Source organism: Aphidius gifuensis, linkage group LG1 (assembly GCF_014905175.1).
Source record: "Aphidius gifuensis isolate YNYX2018 linkage group LG1, ASM1490517v1, whole genome shotgun sequence".
Classification (NCBI taxonomy): domain Eukaryota; kingdom Metazoa; phylum Arthropoda; class Insecta; order Hymenoptera; family Braconidae; genus Aphidius; species Aphidius gifuensis.
In genome coordinates, this window is record NC_057788.1 from 24,898,839 (window position 1) to 24,921,191 (window position 22,353).

Consider the following 22,353-nt stretch of genomic DNA (forward strand, 5'->3'; position numbering starts at 1 on the left):
AAAAAAAACGTGAAAATTCAATTTTATATTTGACATCACGCTCCGAGCAGCAATAGACAAATAATAATTAATAAATAAATATAAAAAAATATATAAAATATATAAAATAAATATAAAAAATAATAAATAAATAAAAAAAATTTTATAGGCAAAGAGAATAAAAAAAAACAAATTTAATTATTTAAATTAATCAATTCATTGGCAAGCATGTTATTGTTTAGAGATGTGTAAATCTTTTTGCAAGGAATACAATTATTTTTAGAAAATTAAAATGACTAACCTTGTGGTGCCTCAAACAATGACTTTGAGGGAAGCAGTGATGATGATGATGATGGTATTGAGATGTTTCCAGGTAGTCTTAGGTAGTTGATTCATCTTTTACCCAATTGATCCAACACACAAGTACCACTAACACGATCACTGACTCTAAAACTTACTCGTTTACTAACTTTATCACTGTCAACACTTTTATACAAAAATTATCACAGTCAAACTTAGTATCATCTGTTCAAGTTAAACACACTTGATTAATTTCAAGAAAAACACTTGGGAAATGTACATCACACAATCTGTAACAGAAAATAATACAAAATAATTAATTATCAATAATATATTAATATAAAAATTAAACAAATTACTTTGGAAGCTACTGTTAGCATCAACCAACAAAAAAACTGTTTATTGATAAATCTATACTTAAATATAAATTTATAATTAAATGTAACACATTAATTATAAACTGACAGTTGTGTTATCAATTAATTTAAGTGAAATATATTTGCAACATTAATGATTTTATTATTTAGCTTGGCCATATTCAATGTTGCATCACAATATTAACACAGCATTATCAAAAAATGATTTTTTATAATTTAAAAATAATAATAATAAAACTACTAAATGATTTGATGATTTTAAAAATTATTTGTCAAAGAAAAACAACAGCTAACATACCATTTATCATGTATCAGCATCTCCAACATTAACAATATTTGATTTTGACTGATAAACTTATTGTTAATACATGTAATACACTTGTAGAATGTCAATTACATAGTTCGATTTTTAAATATCACTTTTGTTTTTATTGTTGTTATAATTGTTATTGTTTTTTTATTTTATAATAACATCTTGGATTTAAGTTTCAACGTCTATAGATGTATTAGGCCCTGAACAAAGAAAAAATATAAAAATTATAAATAAATAAATAAATATTTAATTAAATAAATAAAAAAACAAATTATAAACATTATTTATAAATAAATAAACAAGAAAATATTATTACCCAAGACGCTATCCCAAAATTGCTTTATCAAGACAATGCCTTTGTCTTTGTTGGCCAACCCATATTGACAGCTGAAAATTAAACAATAAAATTGTAATAAATATGACATTAAAAATGTTTATAATGACATCATAAATTATTGTTAACATAAAAACAACATAACAATTCGACTTTATGAGTTTTTTTTACTCTAACAAAGAAAATAAATAAATTTTTGTTAACAAAGGTTTAAGGTTAGGTTGCCATACTTGACAAGACTGTATAATTTTACAATTTTATTTGTCAATTATCATGTTAATTATTATAAATAAGTGTTTTTTTAATTAATTTGGACTTGTTGAAGGCAAAAAAAATTTTATAAAACGATATATTTGTACTTACATGTCACTTTTTGTCAGAGTGATTTTGTCGTCAACTTAATTTGCTATTATCCAGTTATTTCGGTAAAATTATGCAACAAATGAGTACTCAAACGGTTCACAGACGATTAATAAACAATAATATAACAAATTAATAATTATTTAAACAATAAAATTGATCAAAAGTTCACTTTTACGACGGACACTACGTCTTCGTGGCAAAGCGACGCGTGAGATAATTTGCCAGAAATCTCCGCTAGAGTTCAGCACTTGGAAGCTTCTCTGAAAAAACGCTAGGTGGCGCTAAATTTAAATTCTTGATGGTAATTATTTATTGTAAAATAATTATTTATAATAAATTGTTATTTTATTATTGTTGTATTATTATATTAATTAATAATATTTATTTATAATTAATAAAATAAAATATTAATTTCAAGTAAATAAGTCACACGCCATCTTGAGAATTTTATCATCACAAAATAATACAACAACAACAACAACAATTATATTATTTATAAACAAAATAAATTAATAACAAATAGGTGGTCATAAAAAAAAAGTATAACATTAATTATAAATCAAAACCTAATTGTTGATAATAAAAATATTATAGAATTTTTTTGTTAAAAGCTTTTGCAGTCAATAAAAAAAAAAAAAAAACTTGTCATTCAAGTATATGCAACTTCATGTCATTTCCAAAAAACCGTTTATTTTGTTGTTGTGAAGAAAAAAAAAAATAAAACAAAATTATTAAAATAAAAAATAAATTAATAAGTTAATATAAAAAACCGTAATCATGCCATGTGAAATGATAACATTGCAACTTGGCCAATGTGGCAACCAAAGTGAGTGAAAAATAAAAAACCATCTAATAATTCAATAAAACAAACGCTTACACTAGATTTACCGGGTTAAACAAAAATAAAAAATAAATAATTTTGTTTGTTTATGTGATTCATCAAAGATAATTAATAATAAACGTTATTACCTTTTTTATTACAGTTGGCTTTGAATTTTGGAAACGACTTTGTGCTGAGCATGGTATTAATCCTGAGGGTATCCTTGAGGATTTTGCAACAGAAGGTACTGACAGAAAGGATGTTTTTTTTTATCAATCTGATGATGAGCATTATATTCCAAGAGCAGTATTACTCGATCTTGAGCCTCGAGTTATTCATACAATCATGAATTCACCATACTCAAAGGTTAAATTTTTAAAATTATAATTTTTGTATGACAAATAAGATATTAATAGTGTTGTTATATTTTTTTAGTTATACAATCCAGAAAATATTTACCTATCAAAACATGGTGGTGGTGCTGGTAACAATTGGGCATCTGGTTATCATCAAGGTGAAAAATTACAAGAAGAAATATTTGATATTCTTGATCGTGAGGCTGATGGTAGTGACAGTCTAGAAGGTTTTGTTCTTTGTCATTCAATTGCTGGTGGTACTGGTTCAGGTATGGGTTCATTTATGCTTGAATCATTGGCTGATAGATTTCCAAAAAAATTAATTGAAACATACAGTGTTTTTCCAAATCAAGATGAAATAAGGTATAAAATAAATAATAAATAATAATTATAATAATTAAAAACATATTATTAATAATTTTAAATACTTATCTTTTCCAGTGATGTTGTTGTACAGCCATATAATTCATTATTAACATTAAAACGTTTAACTCAATGTGCTGATTGTGTTGTTGTACTTGATAATACAGCATTAAATAGAATAGCATCAGACAGACTTCATATACAAAATCCAAGTTTTACACAAATAAATAAACTTGTATCAACAATAATGTCTGTTAGTACAACAACATTACGTTATCCTTCATATATGAATAATGATCTTGTTGGTTTAATAGCACCATTAATACCAACACCACGTTTACATTTTTTAATGACTGGTTATACACCATTAACAACTGATCAAGAAGGACAATCAGTACGTAAAACATCAGTATTAGATGTTATGAGACGTTTATTACAACCAAAAAATATGATGGTATCAACAGCAGTTGATAGAAATGCAGCACATTGTTATATATCAATATTAAATATAATACAAGGTGAAGTTGATCCAACACAAGTACATAAATCACTACAAAGAATAAGAGAACGTAAATTAGCACAATTTATACCATGGGGACCAGCAAGTATACAAGTTGCATTATCAAGAAAATCACCATATATACAAAGTGCCCATAGAGTATCTGGTTTGATGCTTGCAAATCATACAAATATATCATCATTATTTGATAGAGCATTACAACAATATGATAAATTACGTAAACGTGAAGCATTTCTTGAACAATTTAAAAAAGAAAAAATGTTTGAAGATAATTTGGAAGAACTTGATAATTCACGTGAAGTTGTTGAGTGTCTTGTTAAAGAATATCGTGCTGCAACGAGACCTGATTATTTATCCTGGAATCCAAACAAAGCTGAATAATTATTTCAATTAAAATAAATATTATTTAATGTTGCCATTTATTCAATCAATAATAATTTTCATTGAATAGTCAACACAAAATACTCACATTTAAAATATCCAGTGCCATTTTATTTTTTCTTTTGAAAATAAAATTTTTCACGCCAGTTTGAAGTATACAGTATTCTACTTTTTTTTTTTTTTTTGTTTGGATAATATTGTTGAAGCAGTTATTTTGCTTATATTTTTGTTAGCTCTAAAAATGAAAAAAATAAACTGAGCAATATGATGTAATAATATGGAGAAAAACAATCTCATAAAATAAAATATTTTTTTTGTATTGAAAAAGAAAAAAAAACAAAAAGAAAATTAATTTCTTCACCTATTGACAATCATTATCTGTCTAATTTTATTTTCATCATATAATAATGTAAAAAATATAAAACAATTTAACTAATAATATATTTAGGCATCAATAATTATTCGAGCAAATAAAGGTGGTAATGTAGCAATTGTGATGTATCCAGTATGTCCAGGTAATGATGGTGAATGGCTAACAGTTAATATTTTTTCTTGATCTTCAGATTTTCTCAATGGCATATCTTCAATTGTATGCTAAAAATAAAAAAAAAATCAATTAATATATTATCAATTAAATAATTGATCAAATAAATAATCAACTTACTTTTTTTTTAAGACATTCTAAATTTAATTGTGGTACTGGTTTATAATGAACTGTTAATTCACGTTGAAGACACTCGTGTGTTTTAATATCAACAAAACCAGCTGATTTTAATTTAATACATGTTTGTTGTACTTGTTCAATACATGGAGAAAATGAACATAATTTACCACCAGTTTTTTTTAATGCATCAACAGCATGATCAATAACAAGCCATGGATGTGGTAAATCTAAAAATACAGCATCTGCTTTGTGTTTTAAATCATCACCAAAACCTTGAAGACAAACATCACGATGTTGAACTGATACATAATCTTTTAATCCATGTTTTGTAAATTCTTCAGTTGCAATTTCAACACGTTTTTCATGAAAATCAAATGTATAAAGATGACCATGTGGACGAACTGTTCTTATTAATGAATGTGATAATGATCCACTACCAGTACCTGTTGATAGTTAAAAATTAAATACATATTATTTATTATAGATTAAAATATTATTTATATTGCAAATAATAATAATTACCAGTCTCGATGGCAATACTTCCAGGAACAAGATCTAATAAATGAATTATCAAACTAATGTCAGGTGTATAAATAATTTGTGTTCTATGTGGTAATGTTGTTGTCCATAATTCAGGTGTTGGTTGTATAACAAATGCCCATCCTTTTGATAATTCAACTTTTGAACCATATTCTTTGCCAATTAAACTTGGTACTTTTAATGCACCATATGTTGTTTGAAATACATTATCAACATATTCACCTTTTTTATTTAATATTTTTTCAGTAACTTCAAATGAATGCATATTTTGAGGGCCAAGATATAGTACAATAATATCACCCTCTTCAATAATTTTTTTTGTTTTTTCAAAACTCATTTTAATTTAGTTGTTTAATTTTATATTATTATTTATTTATTATTAATAAAACAAATTGTTTATAAAGACAAAATAATTGTCAACATAAACAATACTTAAATGTGTGTACAGTGTACTTATATTTTTTTAGGTTACTATTGTACATGTGGTGGGTTGAATTATTATTACTATTATTATATTATCATTATTTTATTTATTGTCGCTGATTGTCGCAAATTTTTCTTCTTGATTGTCGCGGAAAAAAATAAAAAGACGACAACACCGACGTGAACCTAGAACCGCCGTTCGTATAAAATCATTAAAAAAGGCTGGTTACATTTAATCTTGAATTGTCTTATTGTAGTGAAAGTGTTTTAATTGTAGTTAAAAAACCAAATATTTAACAAAGGGTTAACAAGTAAACTTTTCAAAATAAATTAGGACATCCAAATAGGTCAAAAGCTTCGTTTGGAATTGTAGTTAATTGTAATGAAAAGGGTTTTAATTGTAGTTCAAATACTTGTGAAAATTAAAATTAAAAATTTTGGAGCAAAACTCATATAATTTTCTAATTTGAACTCATGATGTACATAGTCTCTTTAGATGCGTCCTGAATTGTAGTTAGTTGTAGTAAGGATTTTTAATTGTAGTTCAAAAATATAATAAATAAAGGTTGACTTATCAACTTTTGAAAATAGTCTTAAGACATTAAATGGTCGGATAGTTTCGTTTTGAAATTGTAGTTAATTGTAGTGAAAAGGGTTTTAATTGTAGTTCAAAAAATACTTGAAAAATTAAAATTAAAATTCTAAGACAAAACTCATATTAATTTTTCTAGTTATCTCTAACAGTCGTACCGCAAAAGTCTCTTTAGATGCGTCCTGAATTTTGTAGTTAATTACTTGGTAAAGTTTTTAATTGTAGTTCAAAAAATAAGGGTTAATAAAGGGTTAAAGTAAACTTTGAAAATAGTCTTAAGACATTTACCAAAAATGGTCGGATAGTTTCGTTTGGAATTGTAGTTAATTGTAGTGAAAAGGTTTTAATTGTAGTTCAAAATACTTATGAAAATAAATTAAAATTCGGGCAAAACTCATATTAATATTTCTAGTTATCTCTAAAAATTGTACGTAATCTTATTAGACGCATCTGAATTGTAGTTAATTGTAGTGGAAAGGATTTTAATTGTAGTTGAATAAATAAGGGTAAATGAAGGGTTAAAACAAACTTTTTTAAAAAATAACCTTAGGACACAAATAGTTAAAAACTTCGTTTGGAATTGTAGTTAATTATGGTGAGAAAGGGGTTTTAGTAGTTTAAAAAAGGAATAAATTTTGTAGAATAATTCATTAAAATTCCTACAATTTCTTTTGCCCACTATTTTTTAACTACAATTAATAATTTTACCATTAACTACAATTTAATTTTAAGAATATTATAATATATTTCTAATTAACACTTTCAAATATAATCATACATATATTATGCTGTTGTGGTTTCTAAAATCAAGGTATGGTGGAATTGATGTGTAGACAGCCGGGCTACCAATATTTACAGCAACAAATGATGCTATACCAAGTAAACGTCTTTGGGAATAAATTCCACTTCCACCATCACCCTAGAAAGAAAAAAAATTATTTAAAGCTTAATTTATCATTATAAATTAAAATATCAATAATCATTTTACCATTAAAACTGATGAATCAGGACTTGGCAGTAAAATACAATTTTGATTCTGATTGAGATTTCCAAATAATTCATAATAATTTGAACAACGATGATGAGCTATAGCTAAAATATTCAATACTCGAAGAAATCTTGAATAATGTAATATTGGAGATGGATAAGTTTGTCCGAAACTTGGAATTCTCGAGGGAGTCTCTACATGTAATTTTTGAGTTAATAATGGTGTTGGTAAAATTTTTGGTGAAAAAATTATCGGTCTTGTAAGCTGAAAAATAAATAAATGTTTTTATTTTAATTTTGTATGTTAAAAAAAATTTAATAAAATATATATTTATGTTTACCGTAAGTATTGCGATATCATGAACCCACAAATCACGAGGTAAATAATTTTCATGAAATGTTATAAAACTAACAGAATATACATTAGAAGGACTAATATCATCAAGATCATCTGCACCAGCAACAACAATAAGATTGCTATAAAAAACACCACGATAATGTACAGCACAGCATGCAGCTGTGACAACATGAAGTTCATCAATAATAGATCCACCACACATTGGATATTTTTGGAACATTACTGATACATGAGATGAAAAATCTTCAATTTGTGCTCTTGACCCTCCCATTAAACGAGAAATTTTACCATGGCAAACTGTAAAAAAAAAAAATAATCATCATTATAAAATAGATTTTTTTTTTTTTTTTTTTATCAACTCGTTTATGTTGATATTTATACAGTGACAATGACGAATTGCCACTGTATAAACAATCTATCTATCAGTAATCAAACAAATCAAATTTGTAAAATAAAAAAATATTCAATTAATCATAAATAATCATTGAAAATAAAAAAAAATTTATAATTTAATATAATTAATAATTTATTAGTATAATTTTATTGGAAAAAAAAAATATATACAAAATAGTTGTGTCAAATGAATAATTTTTAAATAAAGTATTATTTTAATTATTAAAAATTAATTTAAATAAAACTTACCGGTTATAAAAAAAATCATGACAATTAATTTAAACATTTTTATTCAACACGTTGATAATGAATAGTGAAAAAAAATAAAATATGAATCTGAACAAAATAGCGGTTTGCTCTTTATATACGTTTGGTATCGCCGAATAGAGAAAACTTATCTATTGCCAGATTAAATTTTTCAAATATATTATACGACGTGGATCATAATAATTGGTTAATTTTTTGATTATAAATGGTTGTTTTTTATTGAAATTAATGTATCGCTATACGTTTTTTAAGATAAGATAAAAATTCTAATTAATATATTTTGTTGAGTCAATATTGTTTGCAACTTTGCTTCGTTTTGTTAAATATTTAAATTGTATAAATAGAATATTCTTTTATCTTATATTTGTTTTTATCGAGAGAGAAAAATATTTGTCTATGATCTATGCCACGTAAGAACATCATCGAGAGATTGTTTTCAAATCTTCAAAAATATTTGGCGGTATCCTCAAATTAATATAAAAACCGGCCTTAAAAAATATATACACACACACACACTTTTGGTCACGTGCTCAACTCCCCCTCCAACTCAAAGCATCAGCTGTCAAATAGACGTCAGATGATTGTTGTTATTTTGATAAAAAATAAATAAACAAACTTATTTTGTTGAATCAAAAAAAAAACAATGATTCATTTACAAAAAATTAATTTAAAATTGTGTCGATTATGTGGCAAGGATAAACCAAGAGGTACAGATGTTTTTGAAGATAAAATAAAAGGAGCAGTATTAATTTCAATAATCAATAAATATTTTCCAAAAGAGGTAAAAAAATATTCATTAACAAAAAAGTTAATTTAATATTGTTTATTTAATATTTTTCATTTCAAAAATTTTTAGGTGATAAATGTATCGACAAATGATATATTTTCAAAATATGTGTGTATGGATTGCGAACAAAAAATATGTAGTTTTGATGAATTTTGTTTGATGGTTGCAAATGTACAAAAACAACTTACTGCACCATCATTAGAAATTGACTTTGCTGAGGTAAAGGTTTTTGATACAAAAAAAATTGAATAAAATTAATTATTATTTCGTTTTTTTCACAGGATATGTTGTGTCATTTGAAAGAAAATGAATTGTCAATAGATAAAGAAAAATATTATTCAATTGATGATAATAATAAAAAACATAAATGTCAACAATGTGGAAAAACATTTAGATGTCATGCACATTTGGAACGACACAATCGTATTCATACTGGTCAACGACCATTTGTATGCAATGTAAGAAGAAAATAATAATTATAAAATAAATACATAATAATAATTATGATATTTATCTATTTTACAGATATGTCAAATGTCATTTAATCAACCAGAAATATTAACAAAACATCTTGAAAGTCATCAAGCAAGAAAAATGTATAATTGCAATATTTGTAATCAATCATTTCGTTTTAAAGTATCATTAAAATCTCATATGTTGAATTTACATCCATCAAATGATAATACAATAATAACAAATAATAAAAATAAGTCATTAAATTGCATTGATTGTGGAAAAATATTTGCAACAAAATATAAATTACAACGTCATATGAGATGTCATACTGGTGAACGTCCATATAATTGTAATTATTGTAATCGTACATTTTCACAAACTGGTAATTTAAAATTACATCAATTAAAATGTTCATCAACAATAATTGAAATACAAAATATACAACAACAACAACAGCTCCAACATTCAACAAATATACAACATAATAATAATGATAAATTAATATGTTTAAATAATGATTTAAATGAACAAACAATTGATCATCATTATTCCCAAATATATATAACTGATAGTGACATCAATCAAACAATTAATGAAACAATTAATTCAACTGTTAATGATACATCATCATATTTAAAAAATTATGATAATCAAATATATAATATTGATAATGATATTGAAACAATACTTAATTGTGATGTTGATCATCTTCAAACAACAAGCAAATATACAAATAATGATGATGATGTTGATAAATTATCACATTGTTTGAAACAACCAGAAACACCAGAATTAATTCACAGTCTTCTGTATGATGAATTATAATTTATTATTGAAAATAAAACACAGACAAGAAAAGTCAACACAGATTATATTTATATCATTATCACATGAAGGAAAAATTATTATTATATTAATAAAATCATTTAAAATAAAAAATAAAAAAACAAAAAAACAATAATAAATAAAATAATGATACCAACAATATCATTGTTATTTTACATGATTAAAAATAATAATATAATAAACACAAATGTCATTATTATATTTCATTTTTGATATTAATTTAAAATTCATAAAATTAAAAAGAAAAAAAAAAAATTACATATATTATATAATTATTCAATACTTCAGTTACGATGATTAATATATTATTATTGTTATTATTTATTTTATAATATTATATTTAGAGAAAAAAAAAATGATAAAAATAAACAATAAATGCTTTTTTGATTATATTATATTATAATTGATGATTATTCAATGTAGAATATTAAGAAGACCGGTATTTGTTGCATAAACAATACCTTGACCTGGTTGTGGTGCCCATCTAATACAATTAACAGTAAAATTACCAGATGTTTCTGGTACTGACTGTTGTAATTCTCTAAGTAATACCATTGTTTTTTTATTATCTTTAATATCATCATTTCTTGATGTACGATTTGATCTTGGACTACCAATATAATTTGTTAAATAACTATCAAAACTATATAAAAATTCATTGTATCTACGATCAATTGGATCACTTATATTATAATAAGAACGTGATTCTGAATTATTTGTGTCTTTATCAGTATCTTCATCAATTGGATTATCAATAAATTTATATATTAATGCAACTGAAAATGGTCTTACTGGTGGATGTGATCTACGTGAACCAAGACCAGCAACAAGATGTTGATGAGTTGGTGATATTGATAATGATACAACTTGTTGATCAACTTTTGTTGAGTATATACGTTTACCAAGTGTTTCCCATTGAAGACTATGAACACCTGTTAAATTTTAATATTAATTTAATTTATTATTTTAATAAAAAAATATTAATATTTGAATTATTATTTACCTAATGTTGTTGAAACATTAATACGTCCAGATGGTAATAAAGTTGCAACATATCTGCCGTCTGATGATATTCCAATACTTGCATCATTATGAATTTTACATTCACGCACAACAACATTTTTTTCAGCTAAAATAAAATATATATCAATGATTATTATGAAAATCAAAATAAATAAATAGGTAAATAAATAATTAAAACAAAAAAAAAAAAAAAAACTTACGATCAGTAATATCAGGTATTTCAGCATCAGTAAAATCCCATGCTTGAACACGATAGCTTTGTACTTCTAATCCATTAAATGACATGACTGGTACTTGTTCTCTACTTTCAATATCATCACTATCATCATTTGCTGGATCTGAACCAATATTACCAACACCAACATTAATTGGCTGACGTGAAGTACCAGTATTACCACCACCACCACCACCACTATTACCACGATTACCGCCACTATCACCACCAGATCCAGCCATATTATTAGAAGGAGGTGGATAAGGAATTTGTCTGACAGAACCACTTGATGTTAAATTAAGTGATGATCTTGGTTGTAAATAACTGCCCCAACTTATTTGTGTCATCCAATATGGTCCAGTTCTTGGACGATTTGCTACAAGTGTTGAAAATATTGATGATGATACTGGATGACCTTCTAGATGTATATGTTGTCGTTGTTGTTGTTGTGGTTCTGATTGTTGTTGTTGTTGTTGTGGTGGTGGTCGTTGTTCTTGCTCTTGTTCTCGTGGTTGTGGTTGTGATGATGATGACGATGATTCTGATTGATTAATACGGTTATTTGATGTACTTGGTTGATTTGTACCACGTGGAACAGTCCAAATTTCTGGTGGCATTGTTTGAGGAAGTGTATTACGTGATGTTGATGTATTTATTCTATTATTTCTTGTATTTGTTATTGTTGAATTATTAAAATCATTAACTGGTACATTATTAACTTGTACAACTGGTACATTAAATCGTTGACGATTTGTATTATTACGAATATTAATTCTGTCATTATTATTATTACGTCTTGTCATTGATAATGATGTTAAATCTGTAAATTCACGACGATCTCTACGTGGTGACCAAAAACCAAAACGTCCACGACGTGATGACATTGGTCCTCTCATTAATGGATATGTCATACTGTAACGTGATGTTAATGATGCTGATGTTGGTGCTGATGATGATGCTGTTGTTGGTACTGGTGTTGATGTATTATTTGTATTATTTTGTGATCTTATTGGTCGTCTCAAACGATCTAATGTTTCCATAATACGTGCTGTTAACATTGGACGTAATGATGGTATTCTTGTTGATCTTGTTCTTATTGATCTATTACGTCTATTTGGTTCTTGTGTACTACTACTATTATTACTATTATTATTAGTATTATTAGTATTATTATTAGCAGTTGATAATTGTGAATTACGTAATCTTGTACGTAGTCTTTGTTCACCAGCAACAATTGTATTTAAACTATTTTGTATACCTTCAATAATATTTTTAAACTCTGATGCAAGTGCAAATGTTGACATATTTGTATTTGATGATGAAGGACGATGATGATGATGGTGATGATGATGATGATGATGATGATGATGAGATCTTCTACCAGTTGATGTTGATGGATTTGATAAATATACAGATGTATTTGATGATGATGATGTTGTTGTTGTTGTATTATCTCTTATCATTAAATTTGACCAATCAACATTTGTTGTTGTACGTATATCATAAAACATTATTAATGTTTGTGCTGTTAATAAATCAATTAATTCTAATGCTTCACGACAAAGAACAAACATAAAACATATTCTTTCAAATGTACCATCATATGGATGTGGTGCAACAGTATGATAATATATTTCTTCTAAAACATCTCTTGTCATATGATGAATTATTCTTCTACTTTCAACTGGATCATCATTTATTAAATTATTATTATCATTATTTATTCTTTCAGTACGTGAAATAATACGACCGTCATTTGGCATTGTATTGTATTGACTTTGTAATGATTCATATAATTGCCAAATTGGAAGTATTAAATCTTCAATGAAATTTTGGTTTGTTGTTGAATTTGTATTATTACTTAGTGGCTTGCGTTCTTTAACACGATTTAATATTTCTAAATATTTATTCATTCCAATATCAGAATTTGTTTGTGGTCTATTATGTAATTCTGTTCTACGATATAACAATTCAATACATGTTGATGGCTCTGTATTATTATCATCATTTGTATTTTCATCTGTATTCAATCGATTTTCTTGTAATCTTGGTAATGGCATTCTTTGAAGATTAAAATTCCATTTTGTCATTATTTTTGATGAAAATGTTAATATTTTACCAAATTTATTATTGTTATTATTGTTGTTACTGGTATTTGATGATGTTGATGTTGTATTTTGCAATGAATTATCAATAGCTGATGTTGATGATGTTATTGTTGTTAAACTTGAATATGTATGATCACTATTTGATGTTGGTGATTGCTCTCTTTCTTCAGTTTCTTTTAATAAATTATTTTCAACTAATAATCCATGTAATAAAAATTTATAAAAAAATCTATCTTCATGGCTTGATTCACGTGGTATCATATTTGATAATGCTGATAATACATCTCTTTCATCTTGTGTAAATATATTTGTTAAAATTGATGTTGTTTCTCTTGATGTTGATGGTAAATTAATATCTGTTGTTAATTCATTGTTATGAAAACCACGTGATGTTGATGGTTCATTATTTAATTGTTCATCATTTGTTGGTGTTGTCATGTGTAATGTACGTAATCTACATAATAATAAATCCCATTTACCACGTAATGTACGATATGATTGTATATCTTTTAATAAATTTTTTAATAATGTTATTTGTTCACTTGTTACATTGTCGTTATTATTTTGTGATAATTGTGAGGTTTGTGGTTCACTAAAATTTAATTCACCATCAGCAGAATTTGGTATTTGTTCTGTTGCTGTTGTTGTTGTTGTTGTTGATGTTTCTGGTAATGGTATTGATGATATTGTTGTTGAAACTGGTGTTTCGACTTGAATATTATTTAAATTTGTTGTTATTGGATGATTACTTGAAGTTAAATTATTACTAGAAGTTGATGCGAGTGATTGTTGATTACTATTATTATTATTATTTTGACGAGTTGTTATTTTTTGTGTTTCACGAAGACTTCTAAATGGAAATAATGGTGGTTGTTCATAACGACTTGCATTAGATGATACTGGTGCTAATAATGCACGATTTTGATTATCATCATTATTTATATTAACATTTGTATCATTACGTGAATTACGTGAATCAATTCTTGTTGATATTGTTTGCATTTCATTATTTTCATATGTACGATTTGTTGGTTCAATACGTATCCAACGACTAGTCCATCTACGTGTATTATCATTGTCATCATGTTCATCATCATGATTTGAATCTGAATGACTATTTTCTTCAAGTAACCAATAACCATTTTCTGATTGTTCAGCAATATTATCATCATTATTATCATTATCTTCATCATCGTCGTCATCATCATCTTCATCATCATCAATATCACGACGATTATCAGATGATGAATGACTTGTACTTGGTAAATTATTATCATTATTTGGTATATTATTATCAGCATCATCAGAATCATCACCAATTTCAACTTCTCCAATATCAGCTTCTGTTTCAGCTTCATCATCATCAAGTTCCATTTCACCACCAAGTGTTAATCTATTCATATTTGGCCTAACTTGAAATCTTTCTTCATCATATTCTGCTACATTAACAAGAACACTGTCATTATTTTCATCAGTGTCATCTTCTTCTGCATTTTCATCCTCTTCTTGCTCCTCCTCTTCATCATCATCTTCATCCTCATCATAATCATGATCTTCAGGTAAACTATCAATATTTCTTATTCTATCAACTAGATTAACAACATTATCGTTATTGTCACCTTCATCATCATCATCATCATCATCATCGTTATCATCATCACTTTCATTGTTATTATTATTATGTGTATTAACTTTTGTAACATTTCTTTCATCTTCATTCAATGGTAGTGTTTCACCATCAGATGATGATGATGATGATGATGATGAAGATTCATTTGTATTTGCACATGAATTAATTAATGTATCAAGTGTACGTGTCATTTGCCATAATACTGGTTGTAATATTTCATTTGTTCTTTCAGCACGATTTTCTGGTGTTATTATTGCATGAAAATTATCAGTTGATGTATCATTAATTTGATTATTAATATTTATTCCAGATGTTGATGCTCGCGGTGTTGTTGTTGGCTGAAATGCTGATCGTGATGATACAATAAAATTTGATGATCCAGGTGGTGATGATGATGATGACGCACCTGCTGTTTGTGATGTTGGAGTTGGGGTTGTTGTTGTTGTTGATGTTTGCGCATCATTTAATGATTCAGAATTAGCATGAGATAAATCATTTAACACATCATAATAACCAACACTTGAATTACTATCATCATTTATTCTTCTACGTTTTCTCAATGTAACATTATCATTATCTCCATCATTGTCATTTGATAAACGTCTTGTACTTGTACCTGATGATGTACTTGGATATTGTATACTGTTTATTGATGACGTTGTTGCTGTTGGCGTTGTTGTTGTTGTTGTTATATTATCATTTGTATTATTAACAAAATCTGGTGAATTACTGCTAATAGCCATAATACGATTAATTTCTTCTAAATCAATTGAACCATCACGATTTGTTGTTGAATTTGTTGTAACATTAAAATTACGTCTATTAAATGTATTATTACGTTCAAATAAACGTTTCATTCTTTGTATCATTGATAAACCAAGACGAAATTGTGATTCAAAACTTTCAAGTGAATCAATTTCAACTCTAAGTGCATTTCTAAATGTATATGTACGTGAACTTCTATCAATTAATTGTGAATTTAATATTGCTATATGTTCACGTAATTGTCTTCGTAATTTACGTAAACGTGATAAACATGTACGTATATTTAATGATGTTGCTGTTAATGCTTGTCGCATATGTGATAATGAACCAATTTCATTTCTTTGTCTATTTATCATTAAATTATATAATATTCTATTTAAACTTGTATTATTAACTTGGGCATTTGCAACTAAAACATATCTCAATCTATTTATTATTCTTTCAGTAGCAGTACACAATGCTGCTGGAAGATTTAATTGACTTGAATTCTCGTTTGTTGTATTATCATCATCATTATTATTAGTATTATTATTGTTACGACGATGTCGTGATATATTAAAATAACGTCGTACAAGTGTATCATACTGTATGATTAAATTACGATAACTTGCATTACGATCAAGATCAAGCCATGATAAATCAAATTGAAATTCACCATTATTATCATTTGTATCATCTTCAACTGGTTCAGTAGTATTTATTGTTGACACTGGTGCTGGAGGTGGAGGTGGCGGTGGTGGTGGTGGAGGAGGTGGAGGAGGTGGAGGTGGTGGTGGAGTAAATACTGGTGGTCTTTGTGATGATGATGATGATGATGCTGCTGATGCTGATGGTGATGATGATGGAATATAAGTAAAAACACTTAGTTCTGGTGGTGATGAAGAAGATGATGATGATGACGATGACGATGACGATGATGATGATGCCCAACGATTACGATCAATAGCATTTAATATTGTGTCAATTCTTGATGTATTACGATTAATTAATTGACGTGATGTTGTATCTTGATTTGATATATTATTATTTTGTCGTACTTGAATTGTAAGATTATCTTGGGATATTGATGACGGTGCTTGACTCTGTTCAACAGTATTTGTATCATTATTATCTGAATTATTATCTTGTCCAAAACTTGCTGGTGATATGCCTAAACGTGCTTGTAAACCCATTAATAAATCACGAAAACGATTACGTGAACGATCTCTTTCATCATCATCATCATTAATTGAATTTTGTTGTTGTGATTGTTGTTGTTGCTGTTGGTTTTGATGTTGTTGTTCATTTGTACGTGATGAAGATGATGAAGACGATGATGATGATGATGATTGTTGTTGTTGTTGTTGCTGTTGTTGTCCAATAGTTGATGATGCAGTTGTTCCAGAACCACTCATTGTTGATAAATTTTGTCCATTAGCTGTTAATGCTGTTCTAAATGTATGACGATATTGTGAACGTAATTCAGATGTTGTACGTGATGTTAAACCATCAGTATTATTTTCTTCCCACCAACGTGAACCATCATTCCATAAATGCATACGTGCTTGTGTATCAAATGATGCTCTATCACTTAATGATCTACGATTTGGACGTAATAATGTACGATTTGTTTGTTCATTAATTGGTGGACGATCCCATTGTGAATGATGATTTGAATTAGCAATACCAGTTATTAATTTTCTTCCAAAATTATCAAATGCAACAAAACGTACTTTTTCTTTTTCTGTACGTGTTGTTGCAACAGCAAATGGCTCTGTTTCATTCCAATCCCAAAAATGTATTTCATTATATGTTGCAATAACAAGTAAACGTTCTGTTGGATGAAATGCAAGTGATGCTATAACTGTTTGACCCTCTGTATTCCATACTTCACTACCACCACTTAAATCCCATACACGTACTTGTCCACCAAGACAACCAGTTGCTAATATATCTGATGTTGGATGAAATGCAATACACCATGGTGTACGTGGATGTCCAGTTAATGTACGTATATTTTTACCACTTGTTAAATCAGTTATACATACATTATGATTTCCATGTGTTGATGCAACTTTTTTTCCATCTGGACTAAATACTAATAAAAATGTTGCTTTTGGAGTACCAGGTAAACAACATTTTAATTCTTTATGATCTTTAAGTACTAAATTTGTTTCAGCAATTGATTCAAATTCTTTTGTACTTGCATTTATTGCTGTACCAATACCAACATCACGATACATAAAATTACGTATTATATTTTCAGTACGTTTTTTTTGTGGTGGACCCTTATTGACTAAATTGTCCATTTTGATTATCCTGATATTTTTCTTTTTTTTTTTTATTCCTAAACAGATAATATAATTTTTTTTTTCTTTATTCATTTATATAACTAAATAAGCCATGAAAAAATTGAGTTATTTACTAAAAAACTAAAATTTATTTGTGAGTATTTTGCTTTTAATCTTTTTTTTTTTTGTTATTTTTATAATTTTAAAAATAGAAATATTCTTTCAACTAAAACTTGGTAATTTTATAATTTTATTTTGTTAACATTTGTGATTTTTATTAAAATAATACAAAATGGCAAATATAGCTATTATATTTTAACAATTTAAATGAGATATGAGTAATTAAAATTGATTATTCTTACCTGTTATTATTAATTGTGCTGAAGATATATTTCTTTTTTTTTTTTTTTATCAAAATTATTTTTAATTCAATAAAAATAATAATATTAACTTTTGATTATTGAAAGTATTAACCCCAAATAAATCATCATCGTCATCAGTATAATTATTGTTCTTAAAACATTCATAGTACATAATATTTGGCTTTTCTTCCACCCAAATTACACTGACAAGCAATCACCATTTAGAATCCATTAAAAAAATCCGCATAAATAATATCATGATTATTATTTTATTATGATAAAAATGAGTAAACTCATTATTAAATAATTTGAAAAAATATAAAATTAATATATCATCACAGTTAAAAATTTATTATTTTTAATTTAATTAAATAATCGACCATCATATTTATTGTCTGTGATTATGACTGTTCTATCAAATGACCCTTTCTCGCGAACACAAATTTTTTGCAAAAATCTATAAACTTTGTTGACGAAAATATATATACAAATAAAATAATAACTATTATGTTTTTATACTATTTTTTCTTCTTATATTTTATTGCAAAAATGGGCCATACCCTGAGTACGTATGTTAATTATTTTTTTAATAAATTTATATATTATTTTTATGGTTCAACCAGTCTAAATACACATAACACATTATGCACATACACCTTTAAACTTTACAATCACACTGAATCACACAATTGATGAAGATTGAAACTAGAGACCTCTATTCTCAAAGAGTTAAAGACAGTTAAAGACCAAATTACATAGAGGCCTCTACTCTTCATATATTTACTCAATTGACAAAATAGATATCTTTTGATAAAAATAACAAAATAATAATAATAATAATAAACCCCCCAAAATTGCAATCGACAATTGGACAACATACAAAATTTTTTAAAAAATAAATAATTAAGTTCAAGGTCATGTAGTCTTTTTAAAATAATACTCCAAAATTTATAATTAAAAGAAAAAGATTATTCTCAGTGCCATCACACAATAAAATATGGTGTCATATTTTTTTTAAATGAAAAAAACGAACAAGCTCCATGTGAATAAATAAAATTAACCTCGAATTATTATATTTTTTATTTTGAATTATTTCATCATACAATTGTTGTTAAAAAAATTAACAACAATGAGTGGTATACGTTATGTGACAAGCCGTTTTGGTATTGGACAATCAAGAAATTTATTATCAAAAAATTGGCATAAAAATTGTGAATTAATACGTAACAATGACATAAACAGAATATTTTATAATTTATATTCCAAAACAATAAATGTAAATAATAGAATAGAAGATAATGAATTAATAAATAATATTGAATTACCAGATGGTATTAATTTACCAAATGATTCAACAATAAATAAAGTAGCAAGTATTGCTGATAAAACAAAAAAACGTACATTACCAAATGGACCAGATTTAGCTGATTTTATATTATTAAATTCACAAGCAACAAAAGAAAAAAATTCAATATCTTATCATCGTTATCGTAAACATCCATATTTACGTGATAGTTATGGTCCAAATCAAAATGTTTATTTTGATGTTTATGGTTGTCAAATGAATGTTAATGATACTGAAGTTGTATGGTCTGTATTAAAAAAACATGGTTACAATAGAACAATGGACATTGAAGAAGCTGATATAATATTAATAGTAACATGTGCTATTAGAGAAGGAGCTGAACAAAAAGTATGGGGACGTCTTGATTCATTAACATCATTAAAAAAAAAAAGACATCAAATGGTTAGTAAATTACCACTTAGAATTGGTGTACTTGGTTGTATGGCAGAAAGATTAAAAGAAAAAATACTTGATAAAAAAAAAATGGTTGATATTGTTGCTGGACCAGATAGTTATCGTGATTTACCAAGATTATTATCAATAACTGAAACACATGATACAGCTATTAATGTTGCATTATCATTTGATGAAACTTATGCTGATATAACACCAGTTAGATTAAATCCAGATTCATTATCTGCATTTGTGTAAGTTTTTTTTTTATATACAATTATTTAATAAATAAATAAATATATATATTTATTTTTAATTTAATTACAGAACAATTATGAGAGGATGTGATAATATGTGTACATATTGTATTGTACCATTTGTACGTGGAAGAGAGCGATCAAGACCAGCTGAAAGTATTATTGATGAAGTTAGAAAATTATCAGATGAAGGTGTTAAAGAAGTAACATTACTTGGACAAAATGTCAATAGTTATAGAGATTTAACAAAGTCAGATAATTATCAAGAACAAAATAATTTAACAAAATTAGCAAAAGGTTTTAAAACAGTGTATAAACCAAAAATTGGTGGTATTAGATTTAGTGATTTACTTGATAAAGTATCACTTGTTAATCCAGAAATGAGAATAAGGTAATAGAAAAAAAAACTTTAATTACTTATTCAATAATTTAAAGACATTGTAATTAAATAATTTTGTTTAAAAATTTCAATATTTATTAGGTTTACATCACCACATCCAAAAGATTTTCCTGATGAAGTTTTACAATTAATATCAGAACGTCCAAATATATGTAAACAATTACATTTACCAGCTCAAAGTGGAAATTCAGCAGTACTTGAAAGAATGAGACGTGGTTATACACGTGAATCATATATTGAATTAGTAAATCATATACGTGATATAATACCAACAATAAAATTATCAAGTGATTTTATTGCTGGTTTTTGTGGTGAAACAGAAAGTGAATTTATTGATACGCTAACATTAATGGAAACTGTACAATATAATAATGCATTTTTATTTGCATATAGTTTACGTGAAAAAACAACTGCACACAGACGTTTAAATGACAATGTAACACAGGCTGTTAAAAATGATAGATTACAAAGAATGATATCATTATTTAGAGGTCATGCAGAAAAATTAAATAGAATGCAAGTTGGTACACAACAATTGGTACTTATTGAAGGCAAAAGTAGAAGATCAAACGAAACTTTATCAGGGCGTACTGATGGTAACACAAGAGTTTTAATACCAAATCCAGCAATACCAAGTAATGTTAAATCAGATACCATGAGAGATATCAAACCTGGTGATTATATTGTTGCACAAATTTGTGGTTCTAATTCAAATTCATTAACTGGTATTCCACTGTATCATTCGACAATATCAGACTATCAATTGAGAAGTGAAAATAATAATAGCCAATACATGAGGCGGTTATAAATTGAATGAATTAATTTTAAAATAAACATGTATAATAATTTGCAAAAATTAGATTTTAAATAAAATTAAACTGTGTTAATAAATAAATCAGTAGAAATTTTTCAAATTTGTTAGGCAATTAGAGAAATTCATTGGGCCAAGCATTAGTTATTTTCGAGATTTTGGGTTTATAAAAATTCTCCCAATACCGTTTCTTTATATAGAAAGATTATTATGGAATTTTTTCTATTTATCCATGCAAAATATAAAAAGGGTTATGTAAAAAAATAAGTACGCAAACGCGCAAACTGCGGGTATAAAAATTTTTTTATAAAGGTATGGATTCAGAGGAAATAAAATAAAAAATACAAGTATCAAAA

The 22,353-nt window shown here is 26.4% G+C and overlaps 7 protein-coding genes across 10 annotated transcripts in view; 3 read left to right on the forward strand and 4 right to left on the reverse strand.

Moving 5' to 3' along the window:
• LOC122856532 (uncharacterized protein DDB_G0283697-like) overlaps nucleotides 1–2,732 on the reverse strand; it is a 35,738-nt gene extending 33,006 nt beyond the window's left edge. For 3 of the 4 annotated variants that reach the window (XM_044158242.1, XM_044158250.1, XM_044158210.1), the window contains exons 1-5: nucleotides 2,636–2,732; nucleotides 1,667–1,947; nucleotides 1,286–1,356; nucleotides 955–1,169; nucleotides 281–569 (exon numbers count right to left, since the gene is read on the reverse strand). The gene's annotated coding sequence lies outside the window, so the exon portion shown is untranslated. The remainder of the gene's footprint in view (nucleotides 1–280; nucleotides 570–954; nucleotides 1,170–1,285; nucleotides 1,357–1,666; nucleotides 1,948–2,635) is intronic. The other variant, XM_044158225.1, reaches the window with a different exon arrangement.
• LOC122857041 (tubulin gamma-2 chain) lies at nucleotides 1,964–4,223 on the forward strand. Its single transcript, XM_044159020.1, has 4 exons — nucleotides 1,964–2,492; nucleotides 2,650–2,852; nucleotides 2,922–3,205; nucleotides 3,284–4,223. The coding sequence occupies exons 1-4, from the start codon at nucleotides 2,444–2,446 to the stop codon at nucleotides 4,104–4,106; spliced, it is 1,359 nt and encodes a 452-aa protein (XP_044014955.1). The 5' UTR covers nucleotides 1,964–2,443; the 3' UTR covers nucleotides 4,107–4,223.
• Nucleotides 4,224–4,333: 110 nt separating this feature from the next.
• Nucleotides 4,334–5,782, reverse strand: LOC122857215 (tRNA (adenine(58)-N(1))-methyltransferase catalytic subunit TRMT61A). Its single transcript, XM_044159269.1, has 3 exons — nucleotides 5,293–5,782; nucleotides 4,771–5,213; nucleotides 4,334–4,700 (listed from the first exon to the last, which is right to left on the reverse strand). The coding sequence occupies exons 1-3, from the start codon at nucleotides 5,645–5,647 to the stop codon at nucleotides 4,551–4,553; spliced, it is 948 nt and encodes a 315-aa protein (XP_044015204.1). The 5' UTR covers nucleotides 5,648–5,782; the 3' UTR covers nucleotides 4,334–4,550.
• A 1,315-nt stretch (nucleotides 5,783–7,097) lies between these two features.
• On the reverse strand, nucleotides 7,098–7,970 carry LOC122861009 (transmembrane protease serine 3-like). The gene is made up of 3 exons (XM_044165141.1): nucleotides 7,654–7,970; nucleotides 7,314–7,577; nucleotides 7,098–7,244 (listed from the first exon to the last, which is right to left on the reverse strand). The coding sequence occupies exons 1-3, from the start codon at nucleotides 7,939–7,941 to the stop codon at nucleotides 7,098–7,100; spliced, it is 699 nt and encodes a 232-aa protein (XP_044021076.1). The 5' UTR covers nucleotides 7,942–7,970.
• A 637-nt stretch (nucleotides 7,971–8,607) lies between these two features.
• Nucleotides 8,608–10,490, forward strand: LOC122857080 (zinc finger protein 567-like). The gene is made up of 4 exons (XM_044159065.1): nucleotides 8,608–9,111; nucleotides 9,187–9,336; nucleotides 9,399–9,575; nucleotides 9,643–10,490. The coding sequence occupies exons 1-4, from the start codon at nucleotides 8,974–8,976 to the stop codon at nucleotides 10,396–10,398; spliced, it is 1,221 nt and encodes a 406-aa protein (XP_044015000.1). The 5' UTR covers nucleotides 8,608–8,973; the 3' UTR covers nucleotides 10,399–10,490.
• LOC122856421 (probable serine/threonine-protein kinase DDB_G0282963) lies at nucleotides 10,389–19,446 on the reverse strand. The gene is made up of 4 exons (XM_044158092.1): nucleotides 18,792–19,446; nucleotides 11,643–18,485; nucleotides 11,423–11,548; nucleotides 10,389–11,351 (listed from the first exon to the last, which is right to left on the reverse strand). The coding sequence occupies exons 2-4, from the start codon at nucleotides 18,445–18,447 to the stop codon at nucleotides 10,834–10,836; spliced, it is 7,449 nt and encodes a 2,482-aa protein (XP_044014027.1). The 5' UTR covers nucleotides 18,448–18,485; nucleotides 18,792–19,446; the 3' UTR covers nucleotides 10,389–10,833.
• Nucleotides 19,447–19,649: 203 nt separating this feature from the next.
• LOC122856798 (CDK5RAP1-like protein) lies at nucleotides 19,650–22,081 on the forward strand. Its single transcript, XM_044158654.1, has 3 exons — nucleotides 19,650–20,783; nucleotides 20,857–21,177; nucleotides 21,268–22,081. Exons 1-3 carry the CDS (start codon nucleotides 19,921–19,923, stop codon nucleotides 21,992–21,994), a joined length of 1,911 nt encoding a protein of 636 aa, XP_044014589.1. The 5' UTR covers nucleotides 19,650–19,920; the 3' UTR covers nucleotides 21,995–22,081.
• Nucleotides 22,082–22,353: the final 272 nt, after the last annotated feature.

What these genes read in the sequence shown, in the direction of transcription:
- LOC122857041 (XM_044159020.1), top strand. Translation starts at nt 2,444, where the DNA reads ATGCCATGTGAAATGATAACATTGCAACTTGGCCAATGTGGCAACCAA. An exon ending in TGGCCAATGTGGCAACCAAA is followed by an intron (nt 2,493 to 2,649) that starts GTGAGTGAAAAA and finishes TTTTTATTACAG; the next exon opens with TTGGCTTTGAATTTTGGAAA. An exon ending in CCAAATCAAGATGAAATAAG is followed by an intron (nt 3,206 to 3,283) that starts GTATAAAATAAA and finishes TATCTTTTCCAG; the next exon opens with TGATGTTGTTGTACAGCCAT.
- LOC122857215 (XM_044159269.1), bottom strand. Translation starts at nt 5,647, where the DNA reads ATGAGTTTTGAAAAAACAAAAAAAATTATTGAAGAGGGTGATATTATT. An exon ending in AAGTATTGCCATCGAGACTG is followed by an intron (nt 5,214 to 5,292) that starts GTAATTATTATT and finishes AACTATCAACAG; the next exon opens with GTACTGGTAGTGGATCATTA. An exon ending in TAGAATGTCTTAAAAAAAAA is followed by an intron (nt 4,701 to 4,770) that starts GTAAGTTGATTA and finishes TTTTATTTTTAG; the next exon opens with CATACAATTGAAGATATGCC.
- LOC122861009 (XM_044165141.1), bottom strand. Translation starts at nt 7,941, where the DNA reads ATGGGAGGGTCAAGAGCACAAATTGAAGATTTTTCATCTCATGTATCA. An exon ending in ATGATATCGCAATACTTACG is followed by an intron (nt 7,578 to 7,653) that starts GTAAACATAAAT and finishes TTTATTTTTCAG; the next exon opens with CTTACAAGACCGATAATTTT. An exon ending in CTGATTCATCAGTTTTAATG is followed by an intron (nt 7,245 to 7,313) that starts GTAAAATGATTA and finishes TTTTCTTTCTAG; the next exon opens with GGTGATGGTGGAAGTGGAAT.
- LOC122857080 (XM_044159065.1), top strand. Translation starts at nt 8,974, where the DNA reads ATGATTCATTTACAAAAAATTAATTTAAAATTGTGTCGATTATGTGGC. An exon ending in TAGAAATTGACTTTGCTGAG is followed by an intron (nt 9,337 to 9,398) that starts GTAAAGGTTTTT and finishes TTTTTTTCACAG; the next exon opens with GATATGTTGTGTCATTTGAA. An exon ending in AACGACCATTTGTATGCAAT is followed by an intron (nt 9,576 to 9,642) that starts GTAAGAAGAAAA and finishes TCTATTTTACAG; the next exon opens with ATATGTCAAATGTCATTTAA.
- LOC122856421 (XM_044158092.1), bottom strand. Translation starts at nt 18,447, where the DNA reads ATGGACAATTTAGTCAATAAGGGTCCACCACAAAAAAAACGTACTGAA. An exon ending in AATACCTGATATTACTGATC is followed by an intron (nt 11,549 to 11,642) that starts GTAAGTTTTTTT and finishes ATTTTATTTTAG; the next exon opens with CTGAAAAAAATGTTGTTGTG. An exon ending in TAATGTTTCAACAACATTAG is followed by an intron (nt 11,352 to 11,422) that starts GTAAATAATAAT and finishes AAAATTTAACAG; the next exon opens with GTGTTCATAGTCTTCAATGG.
- LOC122856798 (XM_044158654.1), top strand. Translation starts at nt 19,921, where the DNA reads ATGAGTGGTATACGTTATGTGACAAGCCGTTTTGGTATTGGACAATCA. An exon ending in GATTCATTATCTGCATTTGT is followed by an intron (nt 20,784 to 20,856) that starts GTAAGTTTTTTT and finishes ATTTAATTACAG; the next exon opens with AACAATTATGAGAGGATGTG. An exon ending in AATCCAGAAATGAGAATAAG is followed by an intron (nt 21,178 to 21,267) that starts GTAATAGAAAAA and finishes AATATTTATTAG; the next exon opens with GTTTACATCACCACATCCAA.